This window comes from Vanessa atalanta, chromosome 20 (genome assembly GCF_905147765.1).
Source record: "Vanessa atalanta chromosome 20, ilVanAtal1.2, whole genome shotgun sequence".
NCBI lineage: Eukaryota > Metazoa > Arthropoda > Insecta > Lepidoptera > Nymphalidae > Vanessa > Vanessa atalanta.
This window is the reverse complement of record NC_061890.1, coordinates 3394890-3416988: the sequence shown is the minus strand read 5'-3', so window position 1 is coordinate 3416988 and position 22099 is coordinate 3394890. Positions and strand designations below refer to the sequence as shown.

The following is a 22099-nucleotide window of genomic DNA, read 5'->3' as shown; positions in this document are numbered from 1 at the left end:
TTGAGACGTAAAAGAAACTTTTTGGGCTTCCTCCCCTGTTAATAATGATTGACGTTTTGATAACGACATCGCCGTGTCCCGCAGGCGCGCACGCTGGACATGGACCCGCGCTACCTGATGGTGCCCGCCACGCTGGCGTGCTCCATGGCCTTCCACATGCCGGTGGGCACGCCGCCCAACGCCATCGTCGCCGGCGTCGCGCACATCCCCACCTCCAAGATGGTGAGCGCACACACTTCACCGAAACACCGCGACTATCGTTCATTTTGTCCTCTGTTCTAGTGTGTTTTTTTTTTTATTTATTTTATTTGTGACTTTACTGACCTCCATGTTGCGTGCCAGTTGTCTCCCTTGTAAGGAGGTTATTGTCCTATTATTACATACACGCTCCCAACCGTCCGATATCATCTGCCTACATACTGACCAACGTACTCTTTTTGTTGAAAGACAAAGTTCCACGCTAGTCGTATAACTATTGAATGGTGGATAATGATGTTTTTCAGGCGATTGGCGGTATCGGCCCCAAGATAATCTCAACACTGATCGTATGGGGCGCTTATCCCACCTGGGGCTCTCTTATCTTCAAACCAGAAGACATCCTGGCTCTAGATAACTCCATCTCGTCACAGAAGACCACCCAAAACGTCACCCTGAACTGTAATGTCACGGCGAGTACTCTGGATCCAAACAATGCTTTCAATTGTACGCTACCTGCGTCAAATATTGCTAATAAAACTTTAGCTTTGCAGGTAAGTAAAAGTACGTTCACGTGTAACTATTTCCCATTCAGTAAGAGCTAAATTTGTATTAAATTTGTATATGATATTATGGTGATTTGGAGCAACGGTTGCAAGCAATTTTGGTGCTTATGTCGATGGGAGTGTTGTCAACCTGATAGTATTTTTATTGCCACGTTTATGGTAGTTTTGTAGGAGTTTTTATAAGAACATTTATTTGTATACATCAAAATACGTAAGCGCTGTCTTAGCATTTGTTGTGTTCAATACAAAACGAAGCATTTATATATTTTCATATTATGGGTAAAATTACATTACCAAAATGTATATTTATATATCTATATATAAATATATACTTCATTCCAATAAAGTTATTTTGTAAACAATCTACTTCATAACTAATCACTATTAATTGTTTTTTTTTTTTCGAAATCTAGCTATTATTTTCTTTTTAATTTATTATTATCTTTTAGTTTAAATTAATCGAAAAGTAAAGATTGTTTACAATACAATGATTTTGAAATGAAATGGGGTCTAGATATTGTTCATATATAATCTTGAGTGAGAAATATTTTGAACGGTGATGCGGGTGTGGATTTATAGTTAGTTTATATTAAAAACAAATCAGCGACATTTATTTATTTGCGTCACATTCAATTGTTCCATAAACTTATGCATAATATATCGAGTTAGCATATCGTTGTGTATATTTGAATGTTTTACTAACGTAAAAAGGAATTTTGATACTTTAGGTATCAAAATTCCGGCCGCTGACGTTATAGCTGACGTCTGTCAGTTGATAAGTGATAAATAAAACCAATTAACAGTTGATATAAAATTGATGAGGATTTACAAATAAACTGCTACGATTATTTCTCAAAATCAATATCTTTCGTGTGTTCTCCATCCAAGTAACATTGACGATAAAATCTGTGCTATGTTAACACTTAACACAATTAAAAGCTATTATTAATAAATAATAACATAATAGCTTAGTCTGGATTTTTTTAGAGTGGGTAAGCCTCCCTTCCCCCTATTTGGAAAACGCAATCAAATCGATGTCGTTGTTCAATATTATATGTAATGAAATATTTTATATCCAAACGGATGTTCCTAGTTGTATTTAGATTAATGATATTTTAGAAAAGATCTGATATATTTTTTCATGGGATAGTTATGATAAAAAATGATGTTTGGTATATTTATAGATGAATATACCAGGGTGTGTGATGATATTTTCACGCTAACTGCCAGTCACTGGCATGCCAGTAGCATTATGGCTAATATTTGCGATATTCTAAGCCATTTCCTATAACCTGGATTAAAATTCATCAATTTGTTATTTTATTTATTGTAAATATATTTTACAAATTTGAATATGTAATATTAAGTTTTCGTGACTGATAGAACCCTGTAAATTACGTGTGTATGTAATATTTTACCAAATAAACTCTGGCATGCCAATGAAATTGATGTTGGCAATTTATGTGTGTGTAACGACCACTTTTGTACACATGTCTTACATTTCAATTTGCGAATAAACTACTTTATGTATAATAATATAAATTTGATTTATTGTATAATAAACGAGAAGACTGTATGTATTTTTGTTTTATATTAAATTTTATAAAATGCATACTTATCGTACTATAAAAATGTCGTACAGTCATCCTCAATGATACATATATATATAATTTATGCCAGGATATTTTTAAATAATTACATTTGAAATTTTTAATAATTTTTGTAAAGGTATATTAAAAAAAAACAATTATTACTTACACTATTATAATATAATTATTCAAAGTAAACCTAGATGTGAGGATAACTATACTCAGCTTGTATTTATTTTTAATTTTAGGGTACATTTGTCTGTGAATTAATAACCTATATATTTTCTAGGCTTATAAAATCATTATAAGTACTAACATTTTTAAAATTGTAAATGTGCACAAGTAAATGTTTGAATATAAAATACTGATTTTTAAAAAGGGGCAACTTCGACTGTCCTTACAAGAATAAAAAAGATTTCCAAGCTAATATTCATTTCTTAATTTGCATTTATTTTGAATAATAAACTTTAATACTGTTACCGATTAAAATATTTTACATCAATTATATTGTGTCAAAATAATGCCAAATAATATTATGTAGTTTATTCCTTTATTGCCAGTACCAAATATGTCTTCCGATTTTAATAGAATGCTAAAATTTTATATCAATAATGAAAATTAAAAAAAAAACATCTATTAACACCCAACATTGTCATTTTGCTGTATGTATTCTATTGAAATTTACCGTAAATGAAGCATATATTTGTATTATAAACTTTATATTGAAACTAGTTAAATGTTGCCAAGTGTAAATATGCTAATTTGTAAATAGTGGTGCGGATTCTTGTATTTTTAGTCGTTACACGAAATAAAAGTATGAAAAGAAGCAATCGTTTTTTTTATTTTTTTATAGTTATTTAGGATTTGACTAAAATTCTTTAATATAATTTGGATGTGACCATTCCGGAAATACACCAATGTCTGGCCAAATCGCTTTAGACCAAATACAAACAGTGAATAAATTTGTTAATATTGCTACTATTGATGGTCCAATGCCAGCGATCATCTGAAACATATTATTAACACATAATAGTAATATTTATAATCCGATGGGATGGAAATTCGAAACAGCTGTATAAAGTCTGGCAGAGGAATAATGGTTGCAACTGAAACTTCCTTAACGAAAAATTTTAAAGTTTACTTTCAGATGAAGAGATTTTTAACATTACCAGTTCATATACTTGGTGGTTGGTGGTAGGACTTTGTTCAAGCCCGTCTGGGTAGGTACCACCCACTCATCAGATATTCTACCGCCAAATAACAGTAAACTTTATATATAAATATTGTTGTGTTCCGGTTAGAAGGGCGAGTGAGCCAGTGTAATCACAGGCACAAGGGACATAACATCTTAGCTCCCAAGGTTGGTGGCGCATAGGTGATGTAAGGAATGGTTAATATTTCTTGCAGCGCCTTTGTCTATGGGCAGTGGTGACCACTTACCATCAGGTGGCCCATAAGCTCGTCCGCCAACCAATGCCATAAAAAAAAAAATCTCCTAGCTACTATAACAGAGAGTTAAGTTCCTGCTATGCAGTAGGTTTGACATAGAGAAGAAAGACAGAAGATCGTAATTTGTGGCAAGCTTTTGGGGAGGCCTATGCTGAGAAGCAAGACAATCTTTGCGAAACTGGTGTCCGATATTAAAATTTAATATTTAAGAAAGAAATGTATTATGTAAGATTGTTAAATAAAGGCTATTATTATTATGATAGGTTTGAAGATTATTCAGTCAGCTCAACTGCATTATTTTAGATTATGTGATAGAATTTTAATAAACGCATTCATGTTTCTTTGTGATGTTATACAGCGAGACTAAAGTTTATTTTATAGAATTACATGAGACAGATGGAGTAAATACGAATCCACCACTAAGCTAAGTTATTGTTGTGACGTCAATAGACGTATGTTTTTTCCAGAATCTTTTAAGTATTTGCATTTGTTGGGGCTTTATGATCTACTGGGTAGGTACAACCATATATTTATTGAGATACGGTTTGAAAAATAAATGAGCCGATCAAAATGTAGGAACAAGGGACATCAGATCTCAGTTCCCAAGGTTGGTGGCGCATTGGCAATGTAAAGATTCGTTACAATTTCTACGGCGCCAATGACTATGGGCTGTGGTGGTCATTTACCATTTGGTGGTCCATATGCCAGTCCTCCTACCAAAAGAAAAAAATCATTTTTTACACTGTTAAGTATCAATGCATCATTAACTATTAATATATTATTTCCCTTGTGTAATTTAATACGTTTGCTCAGTGGCCGCAAAGGGTAAAATTAATAATTCTTCTCTGAGTTTAAACTAGAGACTTCTTTTTTTAAATCTTGTTAACACTGGAAGGTTAAAAACATACAGAAATATATAGGTACCATTTTCCGTGGTGGTATATTCACATAAGCTGATACCATGGCATTTGAGGGTGTGCCGGTTATGAGGTGGAATGGTAACGACGTAGATAGTGAAGCGCATATCATTAAATAGAGCGGGTTCACTTCCGCTTTAACACTCTGCAATAATTAATACATACATCATATACTCTATCAGCAAACAGCAATACTAAGCATTGTTGTGTTTTGGTCTGAAGAATTAGTCAGCTACAGTGACGGGCTAACAGGGGGGCCTCAAGACACTTTAAAAATGTGCTTAGTACCTACATAATTTCATCAATATAAATTTTTTACAGTCATGTCAACACTGCAGCTATCTAGGCTTTTTACGCGGTACTAATGTTCTTTTTACTTCTCTGAACGCGTCCAATACGCTGGGGGAATCCCCGTCTTTGTAGCGGGTATACAAGCACAAGGGACATAACATCTGCCAAGGTTGGTGGCGCATTAGCTATGTAAGGAATGGTTAATATTCCGTACAGACTCAACGTCTTTAAGCGGCGGTAACCACTTACCATCTGGTGGATCATTTGCTCGTCCGCCTACCAATATAAAAAAAAAATGTTAAATCATGTTATTCACACACACAATATTAAATAGGAAGTCAGTTTTTCACTTGCATTTTATATGCACTTATATTTTGTAATGAATTAACTTCTATAAGCGTCACTGTAGATGATTATAACACTTACAAGTCCATTTAACTTTTTGGTTTTCGATGAATTTCTGATATTACAGAACCAATGTATCAACATAAAATATAAAAATCAAGCGCTACAAAAACTAATATCATAAGGTAATCATATCATAGGTAATAAAAACATGGAGGCCCACTAAAAAAAATAAAAATGAGATACGCTAAACGTACGGACGTGTATATACTAATATAATAAAAAAAAAATGTAAATAAAACTCAAAGTAGCAATTAAAGTTACTGTCCCGTTATTTGATCTTGCCACTATAATCTGTTAATAAAAACATGTAGGTATGTAACTTATTGCATTAATAATAATGAATTATTTCATATTTTCATGAGATGAAAAGAATTCGTAACATGTATAAAAAAAAATGCCAATTATAGAAGAAGAGCACGACCGAACCGAGAAGATGGGTTCTTGTTTTGGGGTTTCCATATTATGAAATACTGTCATAGACAAGAAACAAATCATCACACAATCACGAAGTAGAACCTAGTTTTAGTAAAATGCTCTCTGATTTCTGAGATCTGCTAAAAATAATTTCAATTAATGCAAAAAATATTTGGGACCTCTACTTCATATTTGTTCCAGGACTTCCAAGTTTTAAGAAGATAATTCTGGTAACCCTAATCCTAAGTTAGCAGGCGAACTAAGCACGGATGACGTGAAATACAACGATTGCAATTACTTTGAATGTAATTAAATTTAGGTAGAAGTTAAATTTTCTTCTATATATGTTTCTCTTAATATTTAGCTTATGAGTTTCACATAAGGGTATAGCCGGTTAGCATTAAGAAAACCATTGTAAGTATATATATTACGTTCTAAAATGAAATTCGTCTCACGCGAAAATTAATTTCACTCATATACTAAGTTGTTCTCGCTTGTTTTCAATACTTCTTACCACTTTTACAATATGTATCAACAAGCAGTAAATGACTGTTTCGTTACTCCCAAACTCAGTCATGACTTTGCAGAACACGATGACTATTAGTGCCAGCACTGGGGCCGGAAGGTTTGCAAATAACAAGAGAAACTTCTCGAATTCATCTGTCATTTTCGATTCTCTCATTGCTTCAAATATTATATTGCTGCTACCTTTAAAATACAGAAAATATTTTATTTAACATGTAAGGTATATACAATTTAGTGAAATGTAGTAAAATTGTCTATGTCTAATCATTGGCTTTGATTGATTCGGTTAGGTATTTATTTGACAGTACGCCAGAAAGCTATGTAGAGTAATGTCTATGCCGGAGGACTTTGTAGTAATAAACTAATAATTAATCAATATCTTTGAATTGTTATTGAAAATGTCTTAACAGAGTTACTTTTTACGACGCGACGTTATTAACCTAGGCTAGACACTTGAATAACGTGACAGTCAAAGATAATTACTAAGAGATACCAATAACAAAGAGTACGCTCCATTCCATATTATCTTTGACTAAGGACCAAGTGAGACAGCCGTTGCTAGACGATGTGGGTGTTGGCTCCGAAGTTTCTTAAACAAATAAGTTACTGTAAAAACTTTATCGATTTATTTATATCTTTTATTATGTCTGTAACTGATCTAACTTTATTTTTTTCATATAGTTGATAAGAAAATTTAATTAGTAAAACAATCCGCCAGACAACTAAGGAAGTTGCTAGAACATAAATATCAATTTATTTTCCTATAGATTATCTCTTTGTATTTAAAAATGTATTTCCTATGCGTGTACTTTTAACGTAATAACGAAAAAATAATAATTAATTATTATATTAACGGCAATATAGTAAAAAACAAAGTCGTTTCCCGCCGTTTGTACGTAAACTTTAGTTCTTCAAACTACTCAACGGATTCTAATGCGGTTTTCAACAAAAAATATATTCATTAAAGAGGAAGGTTTGTTATGTATAATACACGCACATAATATTTGAGAAAATCCGAGAATCACCTTTCCTAATCGGAAAATAACAAAAAAATATTTTTGTTTGTTCTTTAAACTAAAAGTCGTCTAGAGACCCTCATGGTACTAGTACATTATATTTAAAAATATTTATATTTACCTTTATTTTTAAAGAATTTAAGACAGTTTAAGTTAACTGGCATGATAAATAAAAGCAATGCACTTATTAAAGATGGCGTTGAAGAATTTAGGACACTGAAACAAAATACACATCATATTAAATTTATAAATGTAAATAATCTTAATATTGCTTTATGTGGTATTTTACTGTCTTCCTGTAATAAATAAAAAAGGACCCGATTTATATCTACAGTCGTAATCACTCCGAAACGAAAGCTACTTTTTCGATTATTGATGTCGATATTAATTTATTTCGATTATTTTTCGATACAATACACATGGACTGGTACTAACTTTTTATTTAAAAAAAAAATGCAACTATTTTTTTTTTTAGAAATTTATGTAGTATTTTAAAAAAACTATTTTTTTTTTAAGAATTTTAGTAGCATTTTAGTAAGATATGTATATTTATACATAACTTCTTTTAATAACCTTCCAATTCGTTTATATGTACATTCGTTGCTTAATCCATGCCAGATGTACTGTTTTATAATATATTACAATAAAAAAAAAAAACTAACTATATAAAATATGTGTGGTCATATTTATGTTAATAAAACAAGTACTTTGTTTTGTTGTTAATAGATAGACGTTCATTGCTTAGAGTTATTTTTTTTTAGTAGGATCAATAAGTGTGTTAATATTACTTAACTAACATATTTAAATGCTTGCGTTCATTTGCGTACGTTGAACTTATAATCGCTTGAAATAATGCAGTTAAGATGACTATTGTGCCAACGACCTGAAAATATCAATAAAAATGAACAATGGTCCCTTTGTTATTATTGTTGTGGTATGAATAAAGATATATTTATCATCTGCTCTGAGTATTGCACAATGTAGCTGAGTTATTAGCGAATCGCATGAAATACAAAAATCTAAGGTTTGTTTATGTTTTTTCCCCCTTCCATTAGAATAGGTTATTCGTGAACTGTATTTTGCTTTACTTGATCCCCATCTGTGTAAGTAACACCTATTTTACACCGAACAGCAATATTTAATATTCTTGTGTTCCGGGTTTGAAGGATGAGTGAGTTAGTCCCAGTACACAAGGGTTTAAATCTTAGTTCCCAAAGTTGGCGCGCATGGCCGATGTGGTTAATATTACAGCACCAAATGTCTGTGGACGGTGGTGAGCACTTAGCATCAGATGGCTCGTCTACTTAATTATGTTAGGAACATAAAAAAACGGAAATGTCAGAAATGACAACCCAATTGGTGGGCTGTCATTTCAGGCGCGGAAAACGAAAATTGTAAGACATGGCTGGCTTTTTAAAAGGCTGAGTTTTCAAGAGTGTTTTATCATATTTATATAAATAATATGTTAATTCCATATTACCCCTTCGTGAAACTTAATTTTGCCTAACTGTTGATATTTTGTTTTCAACAATATGCTGATATACTGTTCCTCGTCACCTGTCAGGGTTGCTTGCAGAGCTGTGTAGTTCTGCACCCTGAAAAATCTACTATATTTGAAAAACTTCGTCAACGTTTTAACAATCACTATTATTTATAAAATAAACAATAACGTTCCGACAGTAATTAATATTAGTAAAAAGTTATAAAATTGTCTATGTTTAAATCTCATTGTTTCTGATTAGATATTTTATAGAAGTCTACGTTAGCGTAGAGTCTATGGCAGGGGACTCTGTAGTAATAAAATCAGTATGATGTAAAACAGTAAATAGTAGCTAAACCAAACTAAGAACTCAATAGTGAATACATGTCCAAGGTCTCATTAGTTTTTAACGAACGAGGAACATTATTGAGTTCTCGGATAATGTGTCCATCAATTAATTTCAGGCATAAGTTTAATCTGTTCAAGTTTAATTACTGTTTACTCGCATGTTATGATTAGTATATATTTATTAAATGTTTAAAATTTAGTCATGGTATGGGGGAAGCTTAGTTTAAAATGAATAAAATTAAGTAAAATGTCCTTCCAATTTATATAAGGGACACATTAGACCTATTTAAGTAGTGATTTTAAGCTACCTTAGCATTCCCAAAAAATAGAAATTCAACCATAAATACAGGAACATCTCCATGATTAGAACGCCAGGCAGGGTAAGCAGCATGAGTTGTGGTACTTCTATCGTTGGACTCCGAGGGAAGATCCTGATAAAGTGTATACTTATGTCACAAATAATTAACTATTTTCGGAACCTTTCCGTTTGAACATCAAATTTACAACATTTATTTAGAAAGCTATTTTTTGTGTCTGTTTATACAGCAGTTTGTGGTCTTGTGACGTATGTATTTTATTAACTTATACTAACACTTCACAATAATTCTTGAAAATTTTATTCGTTTCACTTCCAATAATAGTAGCCATTCCACCTAAAACAAATTTTAATTATTATTTTTTTTCGTAATAATATTACGTGTACAATGTTTATAAAGATTAAAGAATTAAAATAATTAGGTATTATTTAACTTAACATAGATATTCAGATAATCCCATAAACAATGATTATTACGACTCTCGTGGGCAAATATATTAATAATAAAAATGATATGATATTACTGTAATTTATGACATCTAATTTTCATGAATAATATAGCATTCTACAAGTTAAAAAATGTTCGGATAAATGACTGGTATTTTTATCGATTTTTAAGTCACTACACTTTTAAACACAGAACCTAGTTCTGGTTAAATTATTATATTTACCAATAGAAGATGAGTATGCAATTCCGAGGAAATAAAATATCGTAAAATCAGTTGGTCTCTGTGGGCTGAAATTGTCAAAATTTTAATGTAAATACAACATGTTCCTTGTTTTATATATTTATATATTCCGGGTAATAACTAACGTTTTATCTTTGTGTTTGTAAGTTTGTATCACTCCAGCTGTTTCAAATACATCCAATATGCCCATCTACAAAACAATATCAACGTATACTTAACAACATGTACGGTAATGGTACGGTAATGTAACCTCTCTCTTTGAGGAGAAGTGTAGTACCATATTCCACCACGCCGCGGGTTAGTGGATTCACATGTGAAACAATGTGACTCATGCAGGTTTTCTCACAATGTTTTCCTTCACTGCCGAGCACGAGATGAATTTTACACACAGATTAAGCATGTGAAAATTCAGTGTTGCTTGCCTGGAATTGAACCCTCAATCATTGGTTAAAATGTACGTGTTCTAACCACTAGGCCATCTCGGCTCTTATACTTGAGCTACTCGTATACTTTAAAATATATCATTTTGCTAGGTGTACTTTAAAATAAAATGGATAATTTTTAATAAATTATTGAGTGATATCTATCTCGCCTTATAATAAGTATGAGAAAAACATTATATTTTCTGAATTGACACCCATACTGGGGCAAGATAATAAGATCAGTAAGGTCTTACATCCTTGGAAAGCAAATATTTTATTGTAATGCTTTTAATAAAAAATAAATTGTGTCTAAACGAAAAGGTAATTAGATTTTTTCTGAGTACATGTTAATACATAGAAAAAATACTTTAAGTTGTAACAATATTTTGCTTAAAATATTGTTTCTGTAGCTCTATTTTTATAAATAAAAAGAAAGGTTCAATTCTAATACTTTTAATAAATAAGTTTAACTAATAAACAAAAAACGAACAAGTATTGATTGAATAAAGAATTCATAGAAAAATATTTGCTTACGAACATGTTCCAGCTCCTTTAGAATAGCTCTCACCAACGGCATCATAAGGCCACATGCTATCGAATTCGTACACCACATGGACAGCACCATTGTGCTGAAGAACAGAAGGAAACTTAATCTGAAATCATACTGCGTGTCTGCATTTACATATACGAATATATATTTTAGTCATTTACTAGATGAAAAAATTATAAAACTTCACCTATAGCACACCAAGGGGTGAATTAAAGAAGTAGGCTGCATTCTTACCGAATTGAATCTAACGGGAATAGTTACTTTGGATATTATCATATTAGTATAGATTGTTATCGTCGTCAAAAAGTATACCAAGAATTTATAAATGTTCTCCTGCTTGTTGTTCTTGTTTTGTAATGCGCTCGCATCTCAATTTTAACAATAACGCTGCTTACATTCGCATCCTAACCACAAAATTAGCACCAACCCATTCAATAACGCTGCATACAAGTATAAGTTATTGTATATATGTTTTATGGTATAGACCTTATGGTAAGTGGTCACAACAGCCCAAAGACAATTCCGCTGTAAGAAATATTAACCATTCCTTACATCGCCAATGCGCCACTGAAATGTTATGTTCCCTGTACCTGTATTAACACTGTCTCACTCACCCTTCAAACCGGAACACAAAAATACTGAATACTGCTGATTGACGGTAGAATATAATAATATCTACTCTAACAGGTTTGCAGCAAATGGTACCAAATAGTAACATCAATAAATAAGATTTTGTAGTTGTGGGATATTTTTTTTTTTTAGAACGTTGTTTACCGATAATGAGAACAGCCAAACAGTAGAAGTATTTTAATGGCGATTCTTCTATGTAAAATGCTGTGTTCAATAGCGATAATGATCATCATCACACCGAAGCAGTTCAGCACTGAGTTTCGTATTACTATCTGTAGGTATAATTATCAATAAATGCATTACCAATAATCGATTATAGACCAATTATAATCGATTATTGCATAATGTGTAGAAGTTAAAGGTATTCGATTTAAAAATAGATGACCTTACTTATAAACATCGATTATCACGTGTTTCGTTAGACACTGAATTCTCTCTTTGTGTCGTAATTCATTTGACATCGAAAGAAGAAGACACTGCAATGCTTAACGAATAACCGCCTACACAAGTTTTATAGAAATGACAACTATGAAAGCATGTTATTTAATTTAAAAAAAGGGCTCAGGCTTGAGACATATTATTGGAACGTTACACGTTTTATATTAGATAACAGACACAATTATCTCAACCATGCCGATCAATCTCATGCGAGTCTCCTCCATCCTACGTGACATCGGCGAAGTAATCTGTGCCTTGTCGGTACAACTAAGTATTGAATTATTATTAAAAATCCAATGTATATTAAAACAGTAACAAAAAATAAGCTTAAATAATATTACATTAAATAGAAAGAGACAGAGAGAAAGATAGAGAAAGGGATATCGCCGGGCAGGGCATTACACTTTTTCGTTACGGGCTAATTCACTTTAGAGTAAGGCCGTGTAAAATAACTTTAGGGTCTCAGAGCCAATTAATGAAATAGCATTCTTGAAACAGTTTGAACACCCACTCTATTTCTTTGAGACGTTTATTTTCGTTTTAATTAACAGATCCGGGGCTGAACATGGAGGACGATGATGACCATGGTCGCTGTCGAGGTATTTCGGGGGAAAAGGATGAAGATTTTATTCTGTAAAGGTGTTATACAATAAAAGGTTCATTAAATGTAACATTGTTGTAATGTTAACAAGTATCGTCCGTTATCGTTACCGTTGGATCTCAACTTATATAACCCTACCAGATATAATCCAGATTTTTGTAAATACCATAAAAATAAATGAGATTTCCTCGGCCTGTTTTGCCCTTTTTGTGATCAAAGTTTTTACTTGTTTTCTCAGATTTCTAAAATATTTTTATTAGATCAATCCACACTTTACATTGTAAGGCAATCGTAAGGTTCCTAAGGTAAGGTTTCATGCTGTTCGTATTCCTCTGAATAAAATGTTTATGCTGTCAAATGACAAATATTTTCCTGTCAGACACATTTATTGCCCATGCTTTACATCATGGAAGTTACCAACAGGCTTTTATAGGTGAGTCAGCAGGGGTGATATTCTTTCTGCAGCACATGAGCACGACGTATTGGCCCTTAAAAACCGAGTCCATGGAATTTTAGATTAATACAAAATATTTGAATAAACACAATCATACTGCGCCGATTATTTTTCTGTCAAAAGCACCAGCAATCGTCACAAATGCGATAGGAATTAAAGAGATTAAGCCAGGATGAAGAACATCTCCAATCCAGAAAATTCCACAGATGAGAAAGATATAAAAACTTAGGTATGCCTAAAATAATTTTAAAAATCTTTATTTAAATACATAGTTATATTTAATGACGAAATAATCCACGAGTTTTAATACTTACATTATTATTACCAATGAATGCAATCGGTACCAACAAAAGACAAGATATTAAAAATACAATAGTTTTTGAATATATTTTAAAAAATCTTAAAACGTAATTTTTATTGGTATTTATAACGAGATTGCCTTGTCTGTAATAAATTTACAATTTTAAATTTAGAAATCATATTTTTCTTGAATAAACTTTAAATAATAATAAACTTACGAAACATTTATATCCATTATTTTCACTTTAAAATGTTTAACAATTAAAATTAAAAGTAATATCAAGTTTGATAAGTTCAATAATCTAGTCCACTATGACTAAAATTTAAATAAACACGTTAAAGTATTTTTTAAACTAATTTACTTCTGACAAAATTTAATATTAAGATAAAAGCAATTTCTCATTTTAATAAAAAAAAGTTGTTTCAAATTAAATATATTTTTATTTAAAATTGAAAAATAGTTTACAGTAGTTTTCAAGAACAAAATATAAATGTTATTGTAAATTTGTATTTTAGATTTTTACGGATAAATTAGTGTCAAAAGTAGAAAAGCGAACATCGTTGAGAAGTCGGTTTCTGGCAACACTGCTTAACGCTTTCGCCGATCAATGACTTCAAACAATGACATACGAAACACAAGCTGTCATTTTCAAATTTCAAACCTCAGTTGTCAAATGAACAGTGAGAAGGTTGGATGTGCGTTCTGTTTTGAAATATCGCGTAAATAATATTATTAACGAATAAATTAATCAAATAAAAAATGCCAGTTGAATTAGAGTATGACTATGATGCCGCAGTTGCTTCTCTGGATATATTTTCACAAGCGGATTTCGATCATATAAAAGATTGGACACAAAAATTAGACAAATCAAAATATGTGCCAAAGGATCTTACAGATAAACAATTGCTTTTATTTTATAACGCTTGTTACGGGGATGTTGAGAAGATAAAGACTTGCATAGAAAAATACTACAATATCAGAAAAAACACTCCGGAAATATTTGACAACAGAATTATAAATTCCGACGAACTAAAGCCGTCTGTAGAGGCATTGTAAGTACACTTAATATTATTTTAATACTAACCAGTATATGTGTGAAAACTTAATACAATTAATAATAAAATACGAGCTCTATATCATAATAATTAATTAGATTATATATGTTAAATGTTCATCATTTATTTAAATTAAAATTAGAATATGTATTTTTTCTTACTAAATAGGTATTTGGTTATGAAAAGCTTTTAAATTTAAGTAAAACCTTGTGTTATTTTATTTTTTATTTTGCTTTCCAACATTTTTACAAACAAATAAAATGGTTGAATACTATAAGTAATATAAATCATTCCTTACATTGTTAATGTGCCACTAACCTTGGAAACTAAGACATATTATAACCATGGTAGTTTCACTGGCTCACTCACCCTTAAATCAGAATATTAAAACACTAAGTATTGCTGATTGGCAGTACAATATCTAAATTTGACTTATTCTACATGATGATATACAGTAATACCTATTAAATATAAACATAAAATTATATACTTAAAGTGTATAAAATATTCCAATGATATTGCGGAATGCACACACAAAGAATACCTACTTATAATTGTCAGTAATGTACAATTTACGAAGGAGCTTGAATTCTTAGTCTCAGTTAGTTCATTGGAAATATTGTGGTTTTAATATTCATTAATGTTAATTGTTCGAATGGATTCACAGAAATTGAAATATATAAATGACATAAATATCTGCGTCTACTTTGTATTGCTTGCTTATTAATATTCATCATTAGTAGATAATTGTTCACTTCATTTTAGTTACAAGAACGAATTATATTTTATCAATAGTTGTAACTTGACCCAGTTGTTAAAATGTGTGAATCTTAACTGATAATTGCAGGTATCTCTCTCATACCCAGAGAATCACCACTTAATTTCTTCTTTCGATTAGTCTGTACTTTGTTATTATTGTTACGAAGGAAGAGGAGGCCTAAGCCCAATGGTACATCAGAGTTTACATTTTTATCATTTTTATCATGGCTACTACAGTTTTTCTTCTTTTAAATTTGTAGACATTTAATTTTTTTATTATTATTTTTAATTTAATTTCTTCTATACTAGCTGATTCCCTCTTTTAACTGAAGCAAAGAAATACAATTTGTGGCTTTTTGGTGATAAAATAATATAACTTGGGAATACCCAGCCAGAGGTCTCTAACACCAGTGTCCTATTATAAAAATAAAATTTTTAAAACAATTTACACCTAACACAGATATCATAAGGTTGATGTTGAATATGTTTTAAACATAAAAAAGCTGTATGACAAATTAGATACCTAAGTCTTGTTAAATTCATTTTATTACAAATATATGTTCCATGCAGCTGAATTATACTTTAAGAAATTATGGTTATATATAAAAGTCAACGCACTTTAATTTCAATAGGAAGATTTTTTTATTATCTCAACTTACACATTACAAGGGTAAACATTTCAAATCAAAATAAGAATAAGCTGTCGTACTAATAAGATGATTAAGTTATTATGAATAGATTTTTTTTTTTTAATAAATATTATAGAAAACATGTGACATAGACATGTGTTATAGAAAACATCACCTTTGGCCGCGGTTTTTTTATTACGGAATAAAACAATCCAGTTTACGCCTCTCAGTCGTTAGTTATTACACTTAATATTGTGTGTATATGATAAAAAATTTAAAGGCCAACAAAATGAAGCTCATAAATTTATTAAACCGGAATCAGAATTTGTCTTGAACTTTTACGTTAAAATATTTAAAAAATAAGCCGTTATAATTTGTGCTCAACGTTGGTGAAAAATGACCTCTATTCTCTGTTAAAAAATTAAGCTATTTGTTTGAAATAGCTATTAAATAGCACTTTCATTGAACAACGCCATTCAACCACACATTTAAATGTCATTTAAATTAGTCGAGTTGAACTCAACGTTTAATATAAAATTTATTTAAAAGTATCCCGTATATTTTTTTCTCGTTGAAGAAATACCTCTTGATGATTTAAGAGGAATAGAAATATCGCTTTTTTCTTTTCTTAATTTGTATATACATATTAATTTAATATCGATATTATTATTCACCGACGATAGTAAGAATAAATTGAACTTGAAAATTCGGTTGTCGGGCAATGGTCAAGGCCTTGATCCCCGTAGGTATACTTGAAAATCGGTTCATTTCAAAACACATTGATATTGTAGCATATAATATTATAATTAAGTTTATTTTGGGAACATAAATGTGTGTCTGACAAGGAGGCAGCAATACGCTATAGCTGCTTCCTTGTCTATCGTCTAATTACGGACTTAGGTATTGGATTTTTCTTTGCAGCTATTGTCAGTAACAGGATATAAGGTATCTCTCTCGTTACATCGAGCCTAGTTTCCATATTTCACTAATCGTTTTTGAGTACGCCTCGTAGAATTACTCTTTATATCTCGTAGATATATATATTTTTTTCTATGATTAAGCAAAACGAATCGTTTCTTGAATGTAATAACCGAATATCAATAAACACGCAACGCAACGTTACCATAAATTTTCCGTTTAACATTTCAAAATATCTTAGATTCTAGAATAATTAATTAATTCATAGAATAATATAAGATTATCGTTTATATTTATCTTGGAATTTACAAACATCTATTTAATTCGTTACAATTGTTTGTAACTGTGTTTATTATTCATAAATTTAATGACCAACGACCTTCCTTATAAACTTTTTTGTCTTTTTCTGTAATAACTGATTTGATATTCAAAAAAAGAAGACAGGTTTTTATAAAAATAATATAAAATAATTAGTTTTTAAGCTCTGCTTTTATATAAAGTATACATAATTTTGTGACCACAAAGTATGTGGTCTCATTTGCAAGACAATCTAGGCGGTTGTGGTCGGTATTAATATCTCTAGTTTAAAAATAATAACATAGGTTATAACCTAAAACTGTTTTTTTCATGTTATTGAGAGGCGACTGAGCCATCTAAAGGTAAGTGGTCTAAACTGCCCATAGTAAGTAATCGTTCTGTCCTGTCTAACCGTTATTGCGAATGCGCTAAAATACTGTACTAAAATGCTGTAAGTAATGTTCCTCTGGGCCTTAGCCTCTTACCTCTTTAAGAAGAAGTACATGGAAAATTAATAGAGCTGGCCTGGCTTTAAACCCACAATCACCAGTTAAGATCACGCATCCAAATCTGTATATTTAAGGTCTAAGTTGTTTATTTAACATTACTTATAATAAATTACGTATTGAATGACGTACGAACACATATTCGTAACAAAAAAAAAAATCAAACCCATAAAAAAAATGAATTTGAAAACGGTTTATAAATGACGGAAATCTAAGGTAACAACAACAAACAAAATAAAACTACGGCGTAGTTAACATCTTTTCTTTTTAAGTCCGTTAAAAATTGCATTGCACGGAGCTTTAAATTAGGTAATAAAGGCTTATTTAAGCATTAACTTAGAAATGTATACACAGTAGTTTAGCTTTTAAGTTGTAGCGGATTACTTTCCTAGAGTTTATACTTCGGGAAGTATAAAACTGGGTCGGGCTTGTTTGGAGAATGCCGAACTTCCAAGTTCTCTAATGCATAAACAGATTTGAAATATTTCTGTTGTTTTTTTTTCTACTCATTATATACTAAGTGAAGCCGCGGCTTTATCTGTGCGAAATTTATAAAATTTTGCCTACAGCAAACATACCCCAATTTAACCCCACCGAGGGGCGAATTAAAAAAGTGACATATGCCCCTCCCCTGGATTCAAACTAGACATAGATATTTTTTTATATATATGTATGTATGGATATAGATATTTTTTTTATACGGAACTATGTTTTTTACTGTTTATATGTTAATTTATTTTTTAATCGTTATCGTTAGTCATTTCCTCATAGGTAAAGTATAATGTACAAACAAAGCGATACGAATTTATGTAATTATCTATTTTTTTTAAAGTATATAAGTAATAGTAGATATGCTCCATTATAAGGAATAACTAATATACCTATTTACCCCTCCAATTAATCTTAGTGTTAGTAGTTGGGACGACAATAGCCTATGGGTTTAGGATCGAACCTGCAACTATTTATATCGCCAGGCGACCTTAAACCATTGCGCTATTGATGCTTAAATATAGTATTATTTCATGTTGCTTTTGTATATACCTATGTATGTACCAATTTGTTAAGAAGTTAATGTGCTGCTACGCCGTCTAGCTGATAGTTAAATACATATGAGCCAACTGTCAAGGTTATCCAGTAAACATAGATCCGCCAAACAGCAATACTTAGTATTTTGTTGTGTTTCGTATTGAAGGCTGAGTGAGCCAGTATAACATCTTAGTTCCCTACGTTGGTGGCGCAGTTTAATGAAAGGAAGGGTTAATATTTCTTAAAGCGTCAATGTCTCTTGGTGTAGGTGACCATTTTCCATTATGTGGCTTAATTGCACCTCCGCCTACTTATATTGTAAACAAAAAAGAGGGACGGAGATGTCTGGGAGTGAAATGATCGCCTCCAGGCTGTTTCAAACAACTAAAATATACTTATCATTGTACCTACATGGAAAATGGTTAAAAAAAATGAAAAAAAATATATCCCGCTGAGTTTCTTTCGCCGGTTCTTCTCAGGTCCGAGGTGCTAAATTCCGAACCGGTGGTAGATTTTTGACAATCAATAAGCAAGTGCAAACACTTCTATATTGAATAAAGATTTTTGACTTTGACTTTGATTGGAACGCAGCTGCTTTCGCTAAACATGAACGTATTAAATAAGAGACACTTTAGAATATTTAAATCACAATGACAGAATTATTCCTTAAATCCCCTGTAATTAAAACAGAGAAAAGAGACAGAGACATAAAGAAAGAGAGGGAGAGGTCAGGTCGCCTGGAGGAGGATAACACTTTTTCCTTACGTGACGATTTCTGCCAGTTCACTCTACTTTTTTTTTCTTTTTTTTAATGTGATACGATGTGTGATTTAATGGGCCAACTGATGCTACCACCGCCCATAGACATTGGCGCTGTTAGAAACATTAACCATCCCTCGCCTTCAATTCGCCAGTGCGCCACAAACCTTGGGAACTAAGATGTTATGTCCCTTGTGCCTGTATTTACACTGGCTCTCTCACCAAGTATTGCTGCTTGGCGGCAGAATATCTGATGAGTGGGTGGTACCTACCCAGACGGGTTTGCGCAAAGCCCTACGACTAAGTCTACTGTAAGTCGCGTAAAAGAACTTCGTTCCAAACAAATTGTGTCGAAGTCGATTGATCTCAAACAGATATATGTACTAACATCCATTTTTATATAAAACATTCCAAACTATTAATAATTTTTAAGTTATATTGCGTGTATTTCCATGAGTCCGTTTCGCCTTCCTATCTGTCAGAGATGTATGTTCACCCTTATTGCTAAAATCGATTCTGGCTTTTTATAAGAATAGTAACAATTATAATGTATCAACTAATATATTTAAAATGTTTATATTTAATTATAATATCTCCAGATTTTTCAATCATTACCTAATTTACTAACATTTTCCTTCCCTGAATATTAGTTCTGTTTGTCACCAAAATACCAACAAAATTATTTCATCAAACTCAGTATTTTTCTACGTTTGACCTCATTTATGTTGTTTTAACACGTATTGTAAATTGTCAACAATTTTGTTATCTAACTAAAAGGTTATTTGGTGTTATTACAAAATTATATTTATGTGAATAGCAGTTTCAAATCGTGTTTCGTATAATTTATGGGCACAGTCCTCTTCCTAATTTTAAAATATAAATGTTTATGTTATCTAGCCAATCGACTTAGATTCTGATATAGTCTGATCGTCACCCAGCCTTTTAATAGTCGTTGAGTTTTTCTGTCCATAAATTCTCAGTAACTTCCCGAGTTTGGAACTTAGCAGTGTTCAGACTGGTGTCTCGAAAAACACGAAATATTTTGGGTTTGTTTACCTTTCCGATTTTGAGGGATTTGTGCAGTGCATCGGATTCTCACATTCTCACTTGTGTTTAGTGGCCGTGGTTAAATCGGTGATAAAAAATATCACCAAGATTGTACACAGATCAAATCAGATAAAAAATATTACTTTAAAGGAAAACTATACGTTAATGCAAACTTCAGACGTATTAGTTTAGTTTGTATTATAATTTTAAGACGAATATGTCCGTGACCTTCGCTTTGATTACGTGGAATATTTTTATTACATATACTAATAAAAGAAGTTAATAACATTTGATTGATATGGAGATAAACTGAACTCGTTTATTGGGACCATGAGCTTTATTAATAGCGATTATTTTTTATGTTAAGTAATCAAGCAACTAGCAACAACATTGGAATGAATTCTATAACCGCATCATAGGCATTTACGTAAGACGCTTTATATTCGGCAGTCGTGTATACTATGTAGGTACTCATTCCGGTATTCGGTTTAAAATAAAGGATACATAAGACTTTAATATTGTAATACATACAACTGTCTTGGTTTTCGACATGTTTAACAAACGTAATTATGGTTTTTGAGTCTGGCGTGTTCAGACAGACATAAAGAAACGACGAGATTTTTTTTTTACAATAGGTATACAGTGTCTGCAAAAAACTAATGCAAAATACATGATAAATACATTAAGTGATTAATGTTCAGATCGTATGGTATTTATTAGTCTGTCATGTGGAGAAACATGTAAAGATTAATTAATACAATGATTTTATGCGCAAACATATATATCTAATGCTATGCATGAATCTTCGTGAGATAAATATTATATAGATATAAAATCAATATGTGATAGATGTGAATCTTAACCCATAATTCCAGCTTCAAACCCAAACACCACGGAATTCCATGTGTTTTTCTTTGTGTATAATTAATCATCTCATGCTTTTTCATCGAAAACCCTGCATGTGAAGGATGAAAATCTTCTACGCGTACCATGCGTATAGGACCAGTTTGATAGAATATGCTAATAAAATTCTAGAATGGACTGAAAGTCTTAGTCCGCTACTGGTAGTACATATATGTATTACAATTTAACAGATATAAAAATATCTTTCACCCGCATGAAATCGGATTGGGTGGCTAGCTACATTATGCAGAATAATCTAGTAAAATATTTATTAATCGCATTCCGCCGTCTTCAGCTGATAATGGAAATGAAAAAGTTAGGGATAACATTCCAAAATTATATTAAATTAAAATTAATCTCGTCAGACATGTTAAGTTCGTTCCTGACCTTTGATTCGTATCTAAGCAAGTTCTTTGAAGATAGAATAGGTTCTCTAATATCACTTTGAGATTGAAGTATCAAACTTGCAGTATTGATAAAGGACCGTAATTAATTCCGATTTGTACTAAGAATGAAAACAAATGAACTTTATTGAAAAGCATCACAGAATCGTCGTCGAATTAAGTCAGAACATTAGGAAGAAAGAATGTATAATCAAATT

General features: G+C 31.4%; 4 protein-coding genes and 1 long non-coding RNA gene across 8 annotated transcripts in view; 2 read left to right on the top strand and 3 right to left on the bottom strand.

Annotated features, from left to right (window-relative positions):
* Positions 1-1076, top strand: part of LOC125071645 (protein I'm not dead yet) — a 38452-nt gene extending 37376 nt beyond the window's left edge. For all 3 annotated transcript variants that reach the window (XM_047681945.1, XM_047681948.1, XM_047681947.1), the window contains exons 14-15: positions 85-222; positions 504-1076. In XM_047681945.1, coding sequence (XP_047537901.1) covers positions 85-222; positions 504-800 — 435 coding nt within the window. In that variant the 3' untranslated portion in view covers positions 801-1076. The remainder of the gene's footprint in view (positions 1-84; positions 223-503) is intronic.
* Positions 1077-3218: 2142 nt separating this feature from the next.
* LOC125072102 (protein I'm not dead yet-like) lies at positions 3219-6589 on the bottom strand. Its single transcript, XM_047682613.1, has 3 exons — positions 6344-6589; positions 4724-4861; positions 3219-3356 (listed from the first exon to the last, which is right to left on the bottom strand). Exons 1-3 carry the CDS (start codon positions 6509-6511, stop codon positions 3219-3221), a joined length of 444 nt encoding a protein of 147 aa, XP_047538569.1. The 5' UTR covers positions 6512-6589.
* A 950-nt stretch (positions 6590-7539) lies between these two features.
* Positions 7540-8955, bottom strand: LOC125071972. The gene is made up of 3 exons (XR_007119947.1): positions 8851-8955; positions 8168-8253; positions 7540-7586 (listed from the first exon to the last, which is right to left on the bottom strand). It is a non-coding gene; the product is annotated as an uncharacterized LOC125071972 (long non-coding RNA).
* Positions 8956-9502: 547 nt separating this feature from the next.
* Positions 9503-13624, bottom strand: LOC125072101 (protein I'm not dead yet-like). Its single transcript, XM_047682612.1, has 7 exons — positions 13613-13624; positions 11950-12077; positions 11164-11278; positions 10329-10393; positions 10186-10250; positions 9791-9851; positions 9503-9629 (listed from the first exon to the last, which is right to left on the bottom strand). The coding sequence occupies exons 2-7, from the start codon at positions 12036-12038 to the stop codon at positions 9503-9505; spliced, it is 522 nt and encodes a 173-aa protein (XP_047538568.1). The 5' UTR covers positions 12039-12077; positions 13613-13624.
* Positions 13625-14258: 634 nt separating this feature from the next.
* The window catches only part of LOC125071946 (alpha-tocopherol transfer protein-like), a 28026-nt gene continuing 20185 nt past the window's right edge, over positions 14259-22099 (top strand). For both annotated transcript variants that reach the window (XM_047682393.1, XM_047682392.1), the window contains exon 1: positions 14259-14651. In XM_047682393.1, coding sequence (XP_047538349.1) covers positions 14359-14651 — 293 coding nt within the window. In that variant the 5' untranslated portion in view covers positions 14259-14358. The remainder of the gene's footprint in view (positions 14652-22099) is intronic.

Excerpts from the sequence above, each read along its gene's own strand:
- LOC125072102 (XM_047682613.1), bottom strand. The coding sequence starts at position 6,511 with ATGAGAGAATCGAAAATGACAGATGAATTCGAGAAGTTTCTCTTGTTA. Across the intron at positions 4,862-6,343 it reads TGATACATATTGTAAAAGTG|AGTGTTAAAGCGGAAGTGAA; the intron begins GTAAGAAGTATT and ends TAATTATTGCAG. Across the intron at positions 3,357-4,723 it reads ATATACCACCACGGAAAATG|ATGATCGCTGGCATTGGACC; the intron begins GTACCTATATAT and ends AATATGTTTCAG.
- LOC125072101 (XM_047682612.1), bottom strand. The coding sequence starts at position 12,038 with ATGATGATCATTATCGCTATTGAACACAGCATTTTACATAGAAGAATC. Across the intron at positions 10,394-11,163 it reads TTCTAAAGGAGCTGGAACAT|ATGGGCATATTGGATGTATT; the intron begins GTTCGTAAGCAA and ends ATTGTTTTGTAG. Across the intron at positions 9,630-9,790 it reads TTCAAGAATTATTGTGAAGT|GATCTTCCCTCGGAGTCCAA; the intron begins GTTAGTATAAGT and ends ACACTTTATCAG.